General features: G+C 43.2%; 1 protein-coding gene across 1 annotated transcript in view; it reads left to right on the plus strand.

The window, feature by feature from the left end:
• dnah12 (dynein, axonemal, heavy chain 12) overlaps window positions 1-19,765 on the plus strand; it is a 192,529-nt gene that overhangs the window by 123,660 nt on the left and 49,104 nt on the right. The window contains exons 51-56 of the mRNA XM_039771336.1: window positions 2,151-2,282; window positions 5,105-5,194; window positions 5,395-5,535; window positions 5,628-5,869; window positions 7,414-7,561; window positions 10,342-10,487. Coding sequence (XP_039627270.1) covers window positions 2,151-2,282; window positions 5,105-5,194; window positions 5,395-5,535; window positions 5,628-5,869; window positions 7,414-7,561; window positions 10,342-10,487 — 899 coding nt within the window. The remainder of the gene's footprint in view (window positions 1-2,150; window positions 2,283-5,104; window positions 5,195-5,394; window positions 5,536-5,627; window positions 5,870-7,413; window positions 7,562-10,341; window positions 10,488-19,765) is intronic.

Consider the following 19,765-nt stretch of genomic DNA (forward strand, 5'->3'; position numbering starts at 1 on the left):
CATCTACGCAGTCTGCCATCTTTCGTCACCACGCTGAAAGGATTTTCCGGACGGATGACATAATCTTCCGCCCGACATCTTTAAAGGGTTTGACTGCTTGTTCCATGTATTTATACTGTCTTCTCCACGTGCAGGGCCCTCTTTGGTCTCCAAACAAGTACGGTGAAGGATTCAGTTTCACCTCAAGAATAGTACAATGCCCCTCTCTGGTCTCCAAATAAGGACAGTAAACTCAAACCCCACCTCCAACAAGAATGGCACAATGCTCACACTGCAGTTTGTCCCATTCTCCAAACTGCTAGGCTAATGGTTTCTAAATGCAGCCTAGTCCCTGTGTACCATACTTGGTCTGCCTGTATGAATGAATCCATAACAGTGTTTGGTGGACTCAGGATTGGGTCACTGCTTTTTGCAGATGATGTTGTCCTGTTTGCTTCATCAGGCCGTGATCTTCAGGTCTCTCTGGATCGGTTCGCAGCTGAGTGTGAAGCGGCTGGGATGAGAATCAGCACCTCCAAATCCGAGAGCATGGTCCTCAGCCGGAAAAGGGTGAAGTGCCCTCTCAGGGTTGGAGGAGAGATCCTGCCCCAAGTGGAGGAGTTCAAATATCTCGGGGTCTTGTTCACGAGTGAGGGAAGAATGGAGCGTGAGATCGACAGGCAGATCGGTGCGGTGTCCACAGTGATGCGGGCTCTGCATCGGTCTGTCGTGGTGAAAAAGGAACTGAGCCGTAAGGCAAAGCTCTCAATTTACCAGTCGATCTACGCTCCTACCCTCACCTATGGTCATGAGCTATGGGTAGTGACCGAAAGAACGAGATCGCGAATACAAGTGGCTGAAATGAGTTTCCTCCGCAGGGTGTCTGGGCTTTCCCTTAAAGATAGGGTGAGAAGCTCAGTCATCCGGGAGGGGCTCAGAGTAGAGCCGCTGCTCCTCCGCATCGAGAGGAGTCAGATGAGGTGGCTCGGGCATCTGATCAGGATGCCTCCTGGACGCCTCCCTGGTGAGGTGTTCGGCACGCCCAACCGGGAGGAGGCCCCGGGGAAGACCCAGGACACGCTGGAGGGACTATGTCTCCCGGCTGGCCTGGGAACGCCTTGGGATTCTCCCGGAAGAGCTGGAAGAAGTGGCCGGGAGAGGGAAGTCTGGGCCTCTCTGCTTAAGCTGCTGCCCCCGCGCCCCGACCTCGGATAAGCGGAAGAGGATGGATGGATGGATAGATGGATGGACAGTGTGCATAGAGACAGTGACATTAAACCTAATATTATAACAAACTGATTATAACAGCATATAAGGATAAGGGGGCGGAAAAACGAAAGGAAAGAAGGTTAAAGTAAGGAGAGGGAAGCAGGCAGAACGACAGAAGTGAGCGAGAGGGGAGGGAGGCAGGCAGGGGGTGTGTGGAGAGCCCATGGCCGACGCTTGGAGCTGCTGATGCGGATCACTACAGCTGAGTGTCTTATGAAGCTGTTGTGATTGGAGGTGTGAGCGAATCTCCGCGAAAGTCCAGGAAGGCGGTGGGAGTCAAAGGTTTGGATTGTGACCCTTACTGAGGTCCATGTCTGGTAAGGACCCGAGCCTGGGTCTGAAATGAGAGCCCTACTGGGAGCCATAGAAACAGCAGAGACCCGGACCCGTAGTTAGAAGGAACGCTGCGTCTGTCAGAGGGGCGTCTCCTCTGCTGTGACGCTTTGAGAGAGGTGAGTGGAGAAGATGCCAGCTTTTAAAGGAGTGCACCAGGGCTCACGTATTCATGGACAGCTTCCTGCGCTACAGTATGTTTGTTTTTAAACTGGCTTTTACTGGATTTATTTATTGGAACTTTTTGCCTCCACCAGCACCTTTTATTTTATGGATTATTTATTTATTGAAGTCTTTTACTGCACTGTTTTGAACACTGTTGACTGTTTTTAATAAAAGCACTGAAGCACTTATACACCTACCCCTTGCTAAGTGTATGTTGTGTGTTCTCATCCGCTGGCTCATCCCTGGGGTACGTTATTGGCAGTAAGAGGCTCCCCGGAAGGACCCAATAGTGTGGAAACCAAACTGCACCGTCATCCTACATATTAACTGTTTAAATTTTTGTCAGTCTGGGAATTTTAATCTGCACAAAGTGATCTAATTATGTGAATGTGTCCTGTTTGCAGCCCTCTGATATTACCATTGTGAAGTCAATGAAGAATCCTCCATCTGGTGTCAAGCTTGTGATGTCTGCTGTGTGTGTAATGAAGGACATTAAGCCTGAAAAGATTAACGATCCTACAGGGAGTGGGCAAAAGGTAAAAGGAGTAAATAAGTCTTTTTGAGGGAACTGGAGTTAAAGTTGCCATTTCTTAAATTTGTATGCGTGATTTGGATTATGAACTCTACCAGCTGCTCAAATCTGCTGATGACACTTAAATAGATCAGTGGATAGTAAAGATTTTCTGAACCTTTAAAGATGGACAGAAGTCAATGCTGGTCAGATATGGTACATTGCAAATGAAGCTTAACGAAAGAGGAACATGCAAGACAAAAAAACAGAAAAATGCTCCATACACAAAACAAAGTCTCGTACATAAATGATTAAAACAGATAATGGACACCAGTCTATGTATTATGGGAGGTATTTACTGCAAAAATGAAAATGAAAATTATTAAATTGAAATTGCAGTCCGGGCAATGTACTTTTTGGTATTTGAAATTTCATTTTAGAAGCAAAAACGAAAAAACAAAAATGAAAGGAATTTCTAGATTTTGATTTTTGATTAAAGAATAAAATGAGGGAAAATAAGGTATTTTTTAATTCTATGGTAACAAATAGTAGTCACTATTAACTACACATACTTTTCTCATAGCCAGCCCTGTCAGTGAGACTGGCTATGAGGATTGTCTTGGTCCCCATGGGTTTGGTGACTGTGGTGAAAGTGGCTCCATGTTCCTTGATTTTGCAAAAGGTCAGGGGCTGTGAATCGCTAAAATCTGGTTCCAGCACCCTGAACCACATCGTTGGACTTGGTATTCCAATACTGGTGGTGTGGTGAAGGAGATCGATCACATCCTCGTGAGCAGACGCTGGAGGCTCTTGCAAAACTGCAGGGTCTACAGAAGTGCCCAGTTTGTGAATTCTGACCACAGACTTGTTGTTGCTACTCTTAGGATCCAGCTTAGGTCCAGTAGGTTACCAGCTACTAGGAACATGAGCCTGGACTTGGCCAGACTCCAAGGCCAGGCTGTTTCTAATGAGTTTGTGTGAGGAACTTTCAGATTTGGGTACAACTGCCTATCCTAATGTGATGTGGAAGACCTTCTGTGACAAGACCCTGAAGGTTGCTGAGGGTTGTGTTGGTGTTACCAGTGTTCCCAGAATGAGGTGTTTCATCTCACAGGGCACCCTGGATATCATCGATAGGAGTCGCAGGGCAGGGCTCAATGGCAACTCTGGTCTGTACTGGGAACTGAGAAGGATGGCTCTGAGGGCAGATTGCCTGGATTGCAGCAACTACAGGGGGCTAACACTGCTCTCAATAGGATCCGTGATCACTTTCTCACCTACCAGAGGCCGGAACAGTCTGGTTTTATGCAGAAGTCTACCATCGACCGCATCCTGGTACTGAGGGTTCTCATGGAGCGCAAATGTGAATATCGTCAGAGTTTCTTTGCAGTCTTTGTCGATTTTTGCGAAGAGTTTGACTCAGTTGATCGAGCTGCCCTGTGGAACATCCTGAGGGTTTGTGGGATCCCCTCAAGGTTGCTGGATATCATGGTTGGCCTGTGCACTAGTACTGTGAGTGCTGTGCAGAGTGGAGGCAGGACCTGTGCGTTTTTCCCACTTGATTCTGGAGTCCGTCAGCGGTGTGTCCTGCTCCTACTCTGTTCAATGATTGTATGGACTAGGTGTTGGGCAAGGTCATGGGGTCCAGCAGCTTTGGGGCATCTGTTGGCGAAGAAAGATTCACAGACCTTGACTTTGCTGATGATGCTGTGATCTTCACAGATTCGATGGAGGCTCTGATCAGAACGCTTTAGAGACCGAGTGAGTAGTCTGAGGGTCTGGGCTTGCAAGTGTCCTGGATAAAAACCAACATCCAGGCCTTTAATGACCTCTTGGGCCCGGCCATGAGCATTGTGTCTGTTTGCGGAGAGAGTGACGACCTCATCGAGAGGTTTACTTACCTTGGCAGTGACATTCATGTTTCTGGTGACTCTTCCTGTGAAGTCAGTAGATGGATTGGGAGAGCATGAGGGGTCAATGGATGGAGTTTTGTACCTCAATTTCCCACAATTCTTTGCCCTTCGTAGCTATACAGCCACTTTAATTGAAGTGCCCCGCTTCTACTTCAGTATACATAAATGTTAATTATGACATAATAAAGGCTAATTTCTGTCATGTTAAATATTGTAATTAAATTGCACATTTAATTACTTCGGAACCACAATTATGCACGGTCTTCAGATTTTGTGAGACGTTTCGATGTGAAACTTGCAGTACAGGGGTGAAAAGATTAAAAATCACGTGAATTAAACACAGTCGAAGTGAGACGTATTGTATCAATCAAAGTGATTCTGTAACTATGAAGGACAAAGAATTGTGGGAAATTGTGGAACAAAGCCCCGCCCACTGACCCACTCTGTTTGCATGCTGGGAACATTTTTGCAGCTTCATTGTGGTTCAGGCTGAAAATAAAATTGCAAATGGGCTTTATTTCTTTTTCATTGTGTGCAGACTTAGAAAATGAAATTACAAAAGTGAGATTGCATTTTCATTTTATAATTTTCATTTTAATTTTTATTTTTGCAGAAAATACCTCCCATATATATTTGGATATATTAAAATTTGACAAAGGTACATGAAGGAGCAACAGCTGCAATGTAACTGTTACTTTTGGTCTTGTTATTACAACATTGTCATGAGAGGCTATAGAGACAGGCCCGTTCTTTTTGTTTAAAACTAAACAGCTAAACCTGAACCATTTAAATTAATCTATTCAGTATAAAGAAACAGACATCAAGACGTGACACAAATTAAGTGCTTAAAATGATCTCGGACATCCCCAGCTGTTGGCAGGTGTAAATTTAAAGATTAATGAATGACGTGAATTGTATGTTATGCATTTCTAAGATTCTAGATTACTGGGGACCAAGCAAGAAGCTGCTGGGAGATATGAATTTCCTGAAGGACCTGAAGGAGTACGACAAGAACAATATTCCCGTAAGTTAAATGACATTGCTTTTGTCTTGTCTGACTACTCAAAATGGACATGCATAATGACGCCTCACCTTCCGCACGTGTGATAAAATTTCAGCTCTTTAACCTGTTGTCACACGTGGCAAAGCATCACACGTTGTCAGAGACATCAGAAGTATTTGAATGTGTCTGCCATACAATTTATAATTGCTTCTTCTCGGAAGGTACCTGTAATGCAAAAGATCCGAGGGGAATACATCACCAATCCAGACTTTGACCCGGGAAAGGTGGCAAAGGCCTCTTCAGCAGCTGAGGGCTTGTGCACTTGGATTCTGGCCATGGAGAAATATGACAGGGTGGCAAAGGTATTTATTCTTCTTGTCCGTACAGACTGGTTTAAAATTCCCATTTAAACAATTTCAGACATTTTTTTTTTTTTTTTTATGTCCCTAAATAGGAGGTCGCCCCGAAAAAAGCTCGACTCGATGAAGCTCAGCGCTCGTTGGCTGAGACCGAGGCCATCCTTACTCTGAAAAGGGCCGAGTTAAAAGTGATCAAGGATCGACTGGCTGATTTGCAGAGGATCTTCAAAGAGAAATCGGATGAGAAGGCAAAACTGGAATATGAGGTTGACCAGTGCGGCAAGAAGCTTGAGAGGGCAGAGAAGCTGATCGGTGGACTGGGAGGAGAAAAGACAAGGTGAGAATTGCTCTCGATGTCCTGCTTACTTCAGGAAAAAAAGGCGATTTTTAATAGTCATCTCACCGAGGTATCTCAAAGGAATACTCCACTCAAAAATGCTGCTTTTTTTTTTACACATTTCTTACCATATGTTGACGTACTGCCGGCAATGTGAACCAAACTCTTTCGCTCAAGTAGTTTACGGACCTTCCTTAGAAGGCTGCCGTCTTACAACATCTGCAGTAAGATGCTGCAGATGTTCTATTAGACGGTTATGGTGAGCACCCTCTTCTACACTGTGGTGTGCTGGGGAGGCAGCATAAAGAAGAGGGACGCCTCACGCCTGGACAAACTGGTGAGGATGGCAGGCTCTATTGTAGGCAGGGAGCTGGACAGTTTGACATCTGTGGCAGAGCGACGGGCGCTGAGCAGGCTCCTGTCAATCATGGAGAATCCACTGAACAGGATCATCTCCAGACAGAGGAGCAGCTTCAGCGACAGATTGCTGTCACCGTCCTGCTCCACTGATAGACTGAGGAGACCCCACACTATGCGACTCTTCAATTCCCCCCGGGGTAAACGTTAACATTATACAAAGTTATTGTCTGTTATACCTGCATTGTTATCACTCTTTAATTTAATATGCTGCTGCTGGAGTATGTGAATTTCCCCTTGGGATTAATAAAGTATCTATCTATCTATCTATCTATCTATCTATCTATCTATCTATCTATCTATCTATCTATCTATCTATCTATCTATCTATCTATCTATCTATAGTGACTTCTATCTATATCCTATCTATAGTGACTTTCATATCTATCTATCTATCTATCTATCTATTATATAGTACCTTTCACAACTATCTATCTATCTATCTATCTATCTATCTATCTATCTATCTATCTATCTATCTATCATCAGACCTGGTGCACCAAATTCCCAAAGCACTCCCACCCAGGACACCATATGCCATTTTCTAGTTCCACAAAATGCATGTAGATTGGTTGGGCTCACTCCCATGAAACCTTGAGAATTCTCCCGAGGGTAAAGAGCTGCTGCAGGCTAATGCAACCTCTGATGTGCACTGGGGTGGTTTGCAGCCGCGTTATGAAATGGTCAGGATCTGCACCTCCAAGTCTGAGGTCATGGTGTGAAGTGCCATCTCCAGGTTGGGGAGAAGGTGCTGCCTGAAATGTAGGAGTTTAAGTATCTGGGGATCTAGTGAGGGAAGAAGGGAATCAGAGATGGACAGGCAGATCAGTGTGGCGTCGGCAATTACGAGAATGTTGTGTGGTCATTGTGGAAAGTGTTGTCATTTCTACACGATGTGACTGAAATGTATGGAGATCCCCTTCAATGAAAGTCTGCAATGTGCACAGTAATCAACAAGGTCTGCGTTGTCTGATTTATAATTTTAAACTGCGGAGTAGGGGGGTAAATCAAGTAAAAGCATGTCTTTGTTCCAAACATTGTGGAGGGCACTGTAAGTATGCCAGCTTTGCTTGCCACTGTAGTTATTATAAAGTTACATTTTATTAATTTCTTTTTTTTCTTTGCAGATGGTCAAAAGCTGCAGAAGACCTTCAGGGCATCTATGATAACCTGACTGGCGACGTGTTGATATCAGCAGGCGTCATAGCCTATCTTGGGGCTTTCACTGCAGCCTTTCGTCAGGAGTGCACCAAGTCCTGGACCAACCTTTGCAAGGTGAGTTAAAGTCAGAAGATGAAACCACTAAACCTTCAGAAATATCAGATATTTGTGGTCATCTGATCTAATCCATAAACTGAAAGAACTACACCTTCAGACCCCCTTTCACACACAGCTTGCCCAGTATCATTCATAGCAGGCAGTGTGGTGCAGTGATTAAGGCTTTGGATTTCGAACCCACAACCTCAGGGTTTGAAATCCCATCACTGCCCCTGTGTGACCCTGAGCAAGTCGCTTCACCTGCCTGTACTCCAATTGGAAAAAATGGAAAGAAACGTAACTAAGTGTATCTCTGGGTCCACGGTTCTTGAGGCTGATCCTCCAATTAGTTGTGAAGCCCCCAGTCTCACTGAGATTGCACAGGTGGTGAACCAGCTGAGGGGAGGAAAAGGCTGCAGGGATATGTGGTACCTGGGGTGAACTTCTCCAGGCTGGTGGTAAGGCTGTCCTCTTGGCATTGCAAGCAGTCTTTGCTTCCATTTGGGAGACTGGCATCATCCCAATTGACTGGAAAACGGGACTTGTCATCCCTATCTAGAAAAGGAAGGGTGATCGCCTAGATTGCAGCAGCAACTACAGGGGGATAACACTGCTCTCTGTGCCAGGTAAGGTCCTTGATAGGGTTGTCCTCAATAGGATCCGTGATCACTTGCTCACTTACCAGCAACTGGAACAGTCTGGTTTTATTCCTAAGAAGTCTACCATCGACAGCATCCTAGCACTGAGGGTTCTCATGGAGCGCAAGCATGAATATCGACAGAGTTTCATTGCAGCCTTTGTCAATTTTCATAAAGCGTTTAATTCGTTGATCGAGCTGCCGTTGTGGGACATCCTGAGACTTTGTGGAATCCCCTCAAGGTTGCTGGATGTCATGGCCGGCCTGTACCCTGGTACTGTGAGTGCTGTGCAGAGTGGAGGCAGGATCTCTGCGTTTTTCCCAGTTGATTCTGGGGTTCATCAGCAGTGTGTTCTGCTCCTACTCTGTTCAATGCTTGTATGGACTGGGTGTTGGGTAATGTGGTGGGGTCCAGCGGCTGTGGGGCATCTGTTGGCGAAGACAGATTCACGGATCTTGACTTTGCTGACGATGCTGTGATAATCACGGAGTCAATGGAGGCTCTGACCGGGGTGCTCAAGAGACTGAATGAGGGGTCTGAGGGTCTGGGCTTGCGAGTATCCTGATAAAAATCAACATCCAGGCCTTTAATGACCTCTTGGGCACAGCCATCAGCAGTAGGTCTGTGTGCGGAGAGAGTGACGATGTCGTCGAGAGGTTTACTTACTTTGGCAGTGACATTCATGTCTCTGGTGACTCATCCTGTGAAGTCAGTAGATGGATTATGAGAGCATGGGGGTCATGAGGTCACTGGAACGGGGATGTGTGGCACCCCCGATATCTATGCAAAAGGACGAAGGTCCAAGTCTTTAGAGTCCTGGTGCTTCCTGTTTTTGAGACATGGATGCTATCCAGTGACCTAAGATGAAGACTGAACTCCTTCAGTACTGTGTCTCTTCAGGGAATCCTTGGGTGCCGCTGGTTTGACTTTGTGTTGCTCATGGAGTCCCGAATGAGGCAAATTACCTGCATTGTGAGGGAGCGTCAGTTACGGCACTACGGCCATGTGGCACATTTCCCCAAGGGTGATCCAGCTTGTAAGATCCTCATTGTTGGGGACCCGAGTGGCTGGACCAGACCAAGGGGTCCCCCACATAACACCTGGCTGCAGCAGATAGAGGGTCATTTCCGGAGGGTGGGACTGGACCGCGTGTCTGCCTGGGGGGTTGCAAACCGGGATCCCAAGTTGTTTCGTCGTGTAGTGGGTGCGGCAACACACTGTACCAGTGCATGCTCCCCAACTTGACTTGGCTTGTAACTCAAATGTTGGTGTCGGCCAAAGAAGTAAATGTAAAAGGCTCAGGTTTGCCTCTTTAAGTGAGATTCTCAGTTCACCCTCCAACGGTTACGAGCACATCATAGCTAGAATTATACACATTAGGTCAAACTAAAATGAAAGAATTGCAAAAAGTACTGACCCCCTCCCAATCCATGGGATATCAAACTAAAACCCAACAATGGTCAAGACAAAGGAAATATGGGATTAAAGAAAGGATTTATTCAACACCCTTTAAAAATGCACCTTTCCCTCCCAACGTACTGTCCGTTCAGAGAGTGTTCAGACCCCTTAACGTTCTGAACACTTTATTCTGTTGCAGATTTCCTTTTAAGTGGATAATTATGCTATTTCTGCCCATCCATCTACACTCAATAACCCATAACCCCACTTTCCCTTCCTCCTCTACCATTATCATTGAACCCACTTGTTCTCCTTCGCCTTCTTCACCCGTCATTAGCATCACTTCCACCGACAACCGGCTGCACAGAAGCATCAGTGGCAGTCGTTGGTAACCCGGGTCTCGACCGATCCGGTATGGACATTCTGTTTCTCATCTGCATGTCTGATTTGGCACCGATTTTATGGCGGAAGCCCTTCCTGGTGCAACCCTCCTCAATATACCCAGGCTTGTGGGACCCCGGTGGGACACTCACTCGTGCATGGCCAATTATGCATCCCCTAATAACATAAAAGGCTTGTGTTTTTGAAAATGAGAAGAAATCTGGTTTTAAAAAAAATGCAAATTCCATGCAGATTATGAGGCAGCTGCGCTAACCACTGCATTATCGCGCCATCTTGTTTCATTGTATTGCACAGTACTTTATATTTTTTTCTGTATTATCTAATTTTCTTCTTGATCTCTTTGTTTTCTTTATTCTTCAGTCAAAACAAATTCCATCTTCTGATGACTTTTCTCTGAGTAAGACTCTTGGAGATCCAATTATGATTCGGGCCTGGAACATCGCTGGACTTCCAACAGACAACTTCTCCATTGACAACGGGGTGATCGTGAGCAACTCGCGGCGCTGGTCAGTGAAGGACGGAGCCTTCCTTTTTTTATCTCTGCCTTACAATAAGTCTGGTCTTTCAAGCAATTTTCAGCTTCATGTTTCGGAACAACATTTTAGGTCCAAGACTTCCTGCTGCTGAATCCCGTTGACCATTTAAATCATGGCTTTCCCACGTGACTCTCTAATCAGACACTTTTTGGATCAGTTATGTGGATCTGGCCAGCCAACTTGCAGCTCTCACATTTCATCCAGTCAGGCGACTTAAGTGGCTACAGAGGCTTCTGTTCAGGTTCTGAGCTTCTAGAACACTTTTTTAAAATTTTGAAAATTATTGTATGATGTGTTGGCAGGTGTAGCCATTTTAACTACAGTGGAACCTCGGTTCACGTACGTCTCTGAACACGTACAAATCGGGTTACAACAAAAAAGCTTGTCAAACTTTTGGATCTGTTCACGACCACACACTTGGTATACGAACAAGCCAGTTTCCCTTCCGGTTCGTACACTCCGAATGATTTCCGCACGTGTTCAGCCTCTCCCTGTACTGTACATTGTTCTCGGTGCATCACGGCAGAGGGACTCTCCATCAAAACTGTAACCTCCTCTCAACCCAGCTTCCTCCTGTGGTATAAGGGGGTCCACAGCTCCCATCAAAAAGGCCAGTTTTAATAAAGGCTTAGCGTGGTGGTGTGTGGCTGAAGCGGTTCCTGAGGAGTTTGTGATGTGGGCATTTCTCACCTAAGTGCACATGTGAGAAGTGGTCTGCATCCTTAATTGTTCCCAGGACCTGCTGATTGCCATGACTACCACGCCTCTTCATAAATAGAAGCACAAGTCGGCTAAAGGGAAAGAGAAGAGAACAGGAAAGAACAGGAGGTTGCAGGAGAAGGCAGGAAGCCGGAGGAGAAAGCCAGTGCAGGAGAGAGAGCGCGAGCGTAGGCTCACGTGCAGCTGAGAGAGAGCGAGAAAAAGAGAGAGAGAGAGCGCGAGCGCAGGCTCACGTGCAGCTGAGAGAGAGTGAGCTGCTGAGCAGGGAGCCTGGGTGTTTGTCTCAGTGTTATTCAATGTTTTTACATTTAGTTTACTATTACACTGTGCATTCTATGGAATAATTAACTAAACTAAATAGAAGCACAAGTCGGCTAAAGGGAAAGAGAAGAGAACAGGAAAGAACAGGAGGTTGCAGGAGAAGGCAGGAAGCCGGAGGAGAAAGCCAGTGCAGGAGAGAGCGCGAGCGCAGGCTCACGTGCAGCTGAGAGAGAGCGAGCGTGAGTGCAGGCTCATGTGCAGCTGAGAGAGAGCGAGAAAAGAGAGAAAGAGACGAGCAGCTGAGAGAGAGCGAGAAAAAGAGAGAGAGAGAGCGTGAGTGCAGGCTCACGTGCAGCTGAGAGAGAGCGAGAAAAAGAGAGAGAGAGAGAGCGCGAGCGCAGAGAGAGAGAGAGAGAGCGCGAGCGCAGGCTCACGTGCAGCTGAGAGAGAGTGAGCTGCTGAGCAGGGAGCCTGGGTGTTTGTCTCAGTGTTATTCAATGTTTTTACATTTAGTTTACTATTACACTGTGCATTCTATGGAATAATTAACTATTTTTGTGCTTAAAAATCTGTAAAGAAAATATATTTACATACAGTTTGTATGGTCTGGAACGGATTAATTGTATTTACATACAATCCTATGGGGGAAATTACTTTGGGTCACGACTAAATCGGTTTACGGCCAGGGTTTTGGAACGAATTATGGTCATGACCCGAGGTTCCACTGTACTTGTGTCACATGGAAACAGTCAGTCAGTCATTTTCTAACCCGCTTAGTCCTGAACAGGGTTGTGGGGGTCTGCTGGAGCCTATCCCAGCTAGCATAGGGCCTAAGGCAGGATCTCAATAGGGTGCCCGTCCATCGCTGGGCCATAACTTCTGAAATTTAGCTGGTGGCCTCAGAGCTCATCAGCATTGCACATTAATAACTTAACATTGCAGAAGAGATCCGTTGACCAACACATGCTGCTTCGTCATTGCAGAAATGACAGACGTTTCAATAGACTCCACTAAAGAAGTGCTTATGCTAGATCAATGGAAGAAGATCTCCTGGAAAAAACCTGCATAGGTGTTGAGACACCATTCCATGAAAGCTGGGTATTTGGTATGACCCTGTTTTATCATGGTGGGGTCCTAAGGTGACCCTATTCGCCCCTTCATAGACTTTATCAGAATGCCCCAAAGCTCTTGCTCTTACCACATTGTCAGGGTTGACCGCTATTGCTGTTCAATATTTTCTCCTTTCTTTTATATCTAAAACCCCAGGCAGTTAGTTAAAGTACCAGAGCACAAAGAAAAAAAGTAAAGAAAAAAAGTAGGACATTTATTTGTATATTATAGATAATATGCCTGAAATCGTAAAATAAGTGTGACAAAAATACCATCATAACCTAAGTAGCAGTTCATCCTGCATCCATATGCTTACTAGAAGGTGGCTCTCCATCTTAGTATGGTCCAGCGTGGCTTAGCATGGTCCATGAACGTGTACATCTCAACAAGAGATGGTGACAAAGAATTTTATTTATAGGATCGGGAGATCAAATGTAGTCCAAGATCCAGGCAAGGGTCTTTACCAAAAAATAACAAACCGATCTTTCGCCGAGCCAGAGAAGTAAGACAAAAATCAAAAACCATTGCACGTAAAGGAAGTCGGAATGCCGAGTGTAGAAAGGCACAGTGAATTGCACATGAAATATTTTTATCTAAACACTGATGCGTTAGATTCGCAAAAAACGGAACATATAGGTGGTGCAGATGACGATGTGTGTCACACACTCCTGCAAGGCAATGGCTGACCCATCTGCCACAAAACAGCCGTGCCAATAATGGTATTGCTGGGACATAATAATATTTAGTTTTCAAAGGAAGGCAGACAGAAACTAATGTGATAATCTGATTCTCTGGGTCTAAAAAAAACAGTTTAGTTATATACCGTAGATCCCGGAATACAGGCCGACCCGGTATATTAGCCGAACCCCTTCTCTACCTACTAAATTACATGTATTTGCCGATGACCGGTATTTAAGCCGACCCCCTTCTCCAAGCAAAATTTTCTAAATTTCCTTAAAAGTGTCTCTTCGGGTATATTTATAATGTTTATCGGCGAGAATTTGAGACTGCCGGCATTTTTGATATATAATATAATGTGCATAATTTACCAAAACACCAATCATTTTTCTAATGTACTAACCAAAAGTTATAAAAGTGCCAAGCCTACTTCGATTAAGCTAGGAGCATGGCGGCATGGTCGCAGCGGCTCAGGGCTCTCCTTTTCAGTGCACTTTTTTGTTGTTTTTGTACTTTTTTTTTGTCCTTGTTTGTGCACGATCGGTTTGGCGAACATCCGCTACACCATTCAGAACCTTATAGACATCGGTGTCCAGAGCCAGACATCTGTTTCGAGTGTTTTTCATCACACGCACAACATCCCAGACAACATAGCGAGACCAGCGGGCTCTCCGTGGATTGTTGTCGGGTCTAGGAGACAACACAGACGGAGGAGGGAAAGAAAGCAGAAGCGGGCCGCAGATCCGGCGTTATGCTAAAGCTAAAAAACAACCATACAAGCCCTATACAGAACTTTTTTCTGCACTGAAGGAGCTGCTTTTAATCTCATTGTAGATGCGTATAGTGACAATAAAAGGCATTCTATTCTAGAAACAATTTCATACTGTACTCACCATTTAATTTGACATCTTTGGGCTGCAGTAAGGGAGGAGATATTTCCACACAATGTCCATCTTCGTTTGATTGCGATCGCTTACTTTTACCTTCTCTTCCTTCCTTAGCAATTATGTGTCTTGCTTGCATGGTCTTAATGAATTATATATATAGGTAAATCACTGCAATGACGGAAATTACATCCACAAACACATGTATCTGGGCTCCGACTGACGCTACTAACGCTCTCGGTTGTTTGTTTACAATCGCGCAAGCGGATACACGTGACCGCATCCGTTTCGTAACGCAAGATGTTGATCGTAAATCAAAACAAAAAATTTCATTTTAAACTTCCCGATAATTTATTATAAATTTTATTAATAAAATCAACAACTAAAACACTTTTTTGAATAAATTCTTTATTTAATTTAAAGTACCGGCATGCAAAGTTACTTCTTCATCTGAAAGATGGCTCTGTGGTTTCGTCATTATTTACTTCCGTATTCATCGGCAAAACCGGCATTGCGCTGGAAATCTTGAAACGATACTCATTGTATAAACCGACCCCCAAACTCCAAGCCAAAAATCTAGGACGAAATTCTTGGTTTATATAACGGGATCTACGGTATATCTCAAAATTATGCTAAGACAAAAGGTACAAAATTTGAAGAATGTACTTATTTTAATACAATGGAGTGGCACAAACTGACAGTATGACCTGTGCTTTCCCATGTATAGAATATGGCATAGAGAGACTCTGTATTAACCTTCATTGAAAGGAATCCCGAGGGTCAGTTCATACTTTACGCTCTGCACATGTACGCGCAACGCATCATGACTGACACACGTTTTCAAAATTCTATTGACGCGTCCTCTGAGTACATCCTCAGAAATGAACTCGAAGTGTGTGAGACTTGCAGTACCCAGCAAAAATATGGTTGGCATGTGTGTGCAAGTTTTGGTACGTGACGTCAGCATTTTGGTTTACTATCAACATATGACGGCAGGATTGTAGCTCCAGCAGATCAACATGTGTGCATCGATGTTTGATGAGTGGTTTGATGTGTTGAAGCAAATTATCAGAATTAAATGGTCAGCATGGTGCTTTTCTTCATCCATTTATCACATAGGCAATACAAGCAATATATTTAAAGGTATCACATTGTTTTGTCTTGGTAGTGAATTATATTGCTCTACTTTCACCTTTTGTATTATTAATTTGTAGCCTTTGCAGAATGCCTCAAATCTTACAGACTTACCACTGTTTAGAAGGTGTTGTACCATATAACTTCTCCCCACCTTCCCTTCTACATTTATAACCTCAGGCAATTAGGTGCAGTAAAAGACAAGCAGGAGTTAAGTTACAATTTAAACAATGCATTATTGATAATATTCATAAATAATAACAACTAGGGGGCTCTGCCCCCTGCTCGCTTCGCTCGCCAACCCCTTGGTTTGGTTTACCGGATATACAATTTAGAGACATTGCTATTGCTATATAAATATATACACACACACACATATATAAAAATATATACACACATATATATATATATATATACATATATACGCATATATAAACACATACATATACATATACATATATACACACACATATATATACATATACATATATATATATATATATATATATATATATATATATATATATATATATATATATATTACGGGTGGGACTCGATTAAAAAAATTAATCTAATGAATTAGAGGCTGTGTAATAATTAATCTTGACTAATCGTATGTAATCACACATGAAAATGTGCCCCAAATCGCAAATGTTTTTTTTTTATTTAAAAGGGTTTTAGTGGGCGACAGAATCAAATAATAGACATGGACATGAATATTGTAAACTCAAGCTCTTTTAATTTCTGAAAAAAAATGCTTTTAAACTGCATTTCAATTCAAAACAGAAACAAAAATATCATCCCTGGCTAAAATTGGGCAGACTTAAAAATAAAGTGGTATTTTAAGTACTTTAAGTACATTTTCAGAATGGTATTGTCTTTAAATAATAATAACAAAAATTTCAACATAAAGTGCAGTTTTTCTTCGTAAAAAATAAGGCCGAAACATAAAAGGTAATTTGACCAGCTTCACCTTTAAACTCTGAGTAACCTTAGCCAAAATTATTTTGTACATTAGGCTAAAGCAGTGTGATCATTAAACATTTTGTAATTAGATGTAATTAGAATTACTAACGGTCACGGAAGTCCAATGATCCCCAGTAAGAGCCACAAAGTCCGCCTTCTATAATGCATCTAATTTTGCTTGCTTCTTAGTGTGCACAAAACCACGCTTTTATCAAGGCTTCCGCCGGGTAGTCTTTTGAAATGAAATTTTCCTCCGATCAGTCCTAGCAACGCTTTATTCAGACTCTAAAATTTTTGTAGCTCTGATGTGTGCATCAATGTAATCGATGTACCAGGAAATCATGCATTGACAAAAGTTCCCCTTTGCCTAGAATGCAAAGTGTGATTAAATGCGTTATTTTTTTTAACGCGTTATGGAGTACATGCATCGAAGCTTCTCAGCTGTGCTTGTGCTAAGAAAAGGAAACATTTTAAAAATAACGTAACATGATTGTCAAAGTAATAGTTTTGTGACCGTTATGAGTGTTGCTGTCATCAAGGATTTGGTTATCATTATTTCTTGCAATCAGGTTCATATTTGGAGGATGTGCTGTGTTCAAGTTATATTCCGTGTTTGTCAAACGTTGTAAAGATAACAGGTTTCATTCATCGAAGTGTTCACCACCCAAATCGGTACTCGTCAATGTAAGATGTTCAACAGGCATTCCCGGGATTAAGTTGTGGAAATTGCCTGCGAACATTTAGCGGTAGCGTGTGTATGAACTTAATTTAATCTTTTCCAGTCCTGCAAAGTCAGTTGACGTGAGCTGCTCGGAGTACATGCATCGAAGCTTCTCAGCTGTGCTCGTGCGATCTCGCGATGTCAATGGGTTTATTTAATGTTAGCTAAGACCCAGCACTTAAAAGTTTCTTGCTATAGCAATTTTAACTCCATTACAAAGTGATCCAAAGTCTCGTTTATACCGCGTGTCTTTTCATTAAACTTGTATCTCGCGAATACCACATTAGTCGTAGGCATAACAAAGGGTAGCGGGAGTGTGTCTATAAACTTAATTTAAACTTACGGTTCACACCGTGCTTTGTTTCCACAGTAGCTGCACTTATGAATATGCTTGTATGCATCACTCACTTCATAATCTTTTGCTGCCTTCTCAATTGTGAAATGGCGTTTTCTGTTCAGCGCTCTTTGAACGTGATTACATGGGAGGCGTGATGATATCGGACTCGACTCCGCCCCCCACGGCCATCGAGCTGAAGTCCATTACAGTATATGTAGAAAAATAGGTTCTAGTTATGACCGTTACGCATAGAATTTCGAAATGAAACCTGCCCAACTTTTGTAAGTAAGCTGTAAGGAATAAGCCTGGAAATTTCAGCCTTCTACCTACACGGGAAGTTGGAGAATTAGTGATGAGTGAGTCAGTCCGTGAGGGCTTTGCCTTTAATTAGTATAGATATATATTTTCAACTTTTTAGTCTTGGGTTTGTTTTAGTATAATTTTGTAATCAATATTTTAACACTTCCTTTAATATTTCCATCTGTTACCAGCACCATCTATTGGTGAAATCTTGAATTATTCGTCATATGAAAATTTAATTTCTTAATTAAAATTGATTAATTGATCAATTAGTGAAACTGATTATTGATTCACGCATTGTAATCAGAAAGTGAGTAAGTAAATTTCAAGTCATTTGGACAATAGGAAGTGGGTTAAATATCGATTTGTACCAGACAACAAACAGGTGAAGTTAAAATAAGCGTAGTAATAATAATAAAATGGATAATGTTTGTGAACCTGGGTCAGCTGGAAAAATAGTCCTATGGAAAGTATACAGATGAAAATGATGACTTGCTTCCTCTCTGCAAACAACAAGAAACAGTCTCACCGTGCTTATCCATGGTACGTGGCGTGTGATCCAGAACTCTGGGGTGCAAAGTTGTTGTTATCAGGCGTTGAAAGTGGCAGGTAGACAAAGGGGTGAATGATTTGAAGTGGTGCTTTCTCCTGCCTCTGTAGTGGAATGGCGGTCTAGTAGAATGAGATGTTTTTTTCTTTCTTCTGTCCTTCTGTTTAAATAACGACTGATCGGATGCAGGCGATAGAATTGACAGGACCAGTTATCGTGCAGGGCCACAGTTCTACAGAGTTATCCTTCCCCCACCATTGTTTCCAGGGGAGCATATTTACATAGACACACACACACACACACCATGTAAACAGGACAACGCTACGAAAGGTGGGACTTGGCACAAAATACATTTATGAAGACATTAATCATGCAGCACCACTAAAAAGTATATCCTCGGCCTGAGGCTTCTTGAGACCCCTCTTGTCCCCATTCTAGCCCGGTACAGCTGTGCCCTGTTCATGTCCTCCAGTTTTGTAGGATACACCAATGTAGTTCCAGATACACAAGCAAGATGGGATACACCGGTAATTAGGTCGTAAACTGCCTTTTCAAAACCTGCTTCTTTTCTAGAGTAGAGTCCTACATTCTATATATCTCTTCCAGTCTGTCCTTTCATCCTGGGGGTACTGGCCTTTACAATGTAAAGTATCCCTACACACTGGGCCCACTTTGGTCAACTTACCTGCTGCCCGCCACTCCCTGCCTCAACAAAATGGCTCAAAAGCACTTAACAAAAGGTTTTAGTTAATCTAGTAGGGTCATAAATGTGCTAGAGCAATGACTAGTTCTACAAATCCTTCCCTTTAAAAATGAGATTTTAACTTCCCTGCTTGTTTAAACATTTATATTGTTAGATATATGGTGAGAAGTCAAGCAAAATGACACCTTTTATTGGCTAACTTAAAAGATTACAATATGCAGGCTTTCAAAGGCAACTCAGGGTCATTCTTAACACAAGATGTCAATTGTTAGATATTAATAATCACAAAATATTTCAAACTGTATGCCAGATATTATTCTCCATTACAATACTGATCTATACTAATAAAAGGCAAAGCCCTCACTGACTCACTCACTGACTGACTGACTCACTCACTCACTCACCTACTCACTCACTCACTCGTCACTAATTCTCCAACTTCCCGTGTAGGTAGAAGGCTGAAATTTTGCAGGCTCATTCCTTACAGCTTACTTACAAAAGTTAAGCAGGTTTCATTTCGAAATTCTACACGTAACGGTCATAACGGTCGACAACGTCCGCCATGTTGAACTTTCTTATTTATGGCCCCATCTTCACAAAATATGGTAGGCGGCTTCCCTGCACTAACCAAAACCGATGTACGTACTTATTTCGATGGTATGACGCCACTGTTGGCCGCCATATTGAACTTTCCAGTGTCACTAATTTTCCAACTTCCCGTGTAGGTAGAAGGCTGACCCGATCTTCACGAAATTTGGTAGGTGGCTTCCCTGCGCTAACCAAAATCGATGTACGTACTTATTTTGGTGGTGTGACACCACTGTCGGCCGCCATATTGAACTTTCCAACGTCACTAATTCTCCAACTTCCCGTGTAGGTAGAAG

The sequence above is a fragment of the Polypterus senegalus genome, chromosome 12 (genome assembly GCF_016835505.1).
Source record: "Polypterus senegalus isolate Bchr_013 chromosome 12, ASM1683550v1, whole genome shotgun sequence".
Classification (NCBI taxonomy): Eukaryota; Metazoa; Chordata; class Cladistia; order Polypteriformes; family Polypteridae; genus Polypterus; species Polypterus senegalus.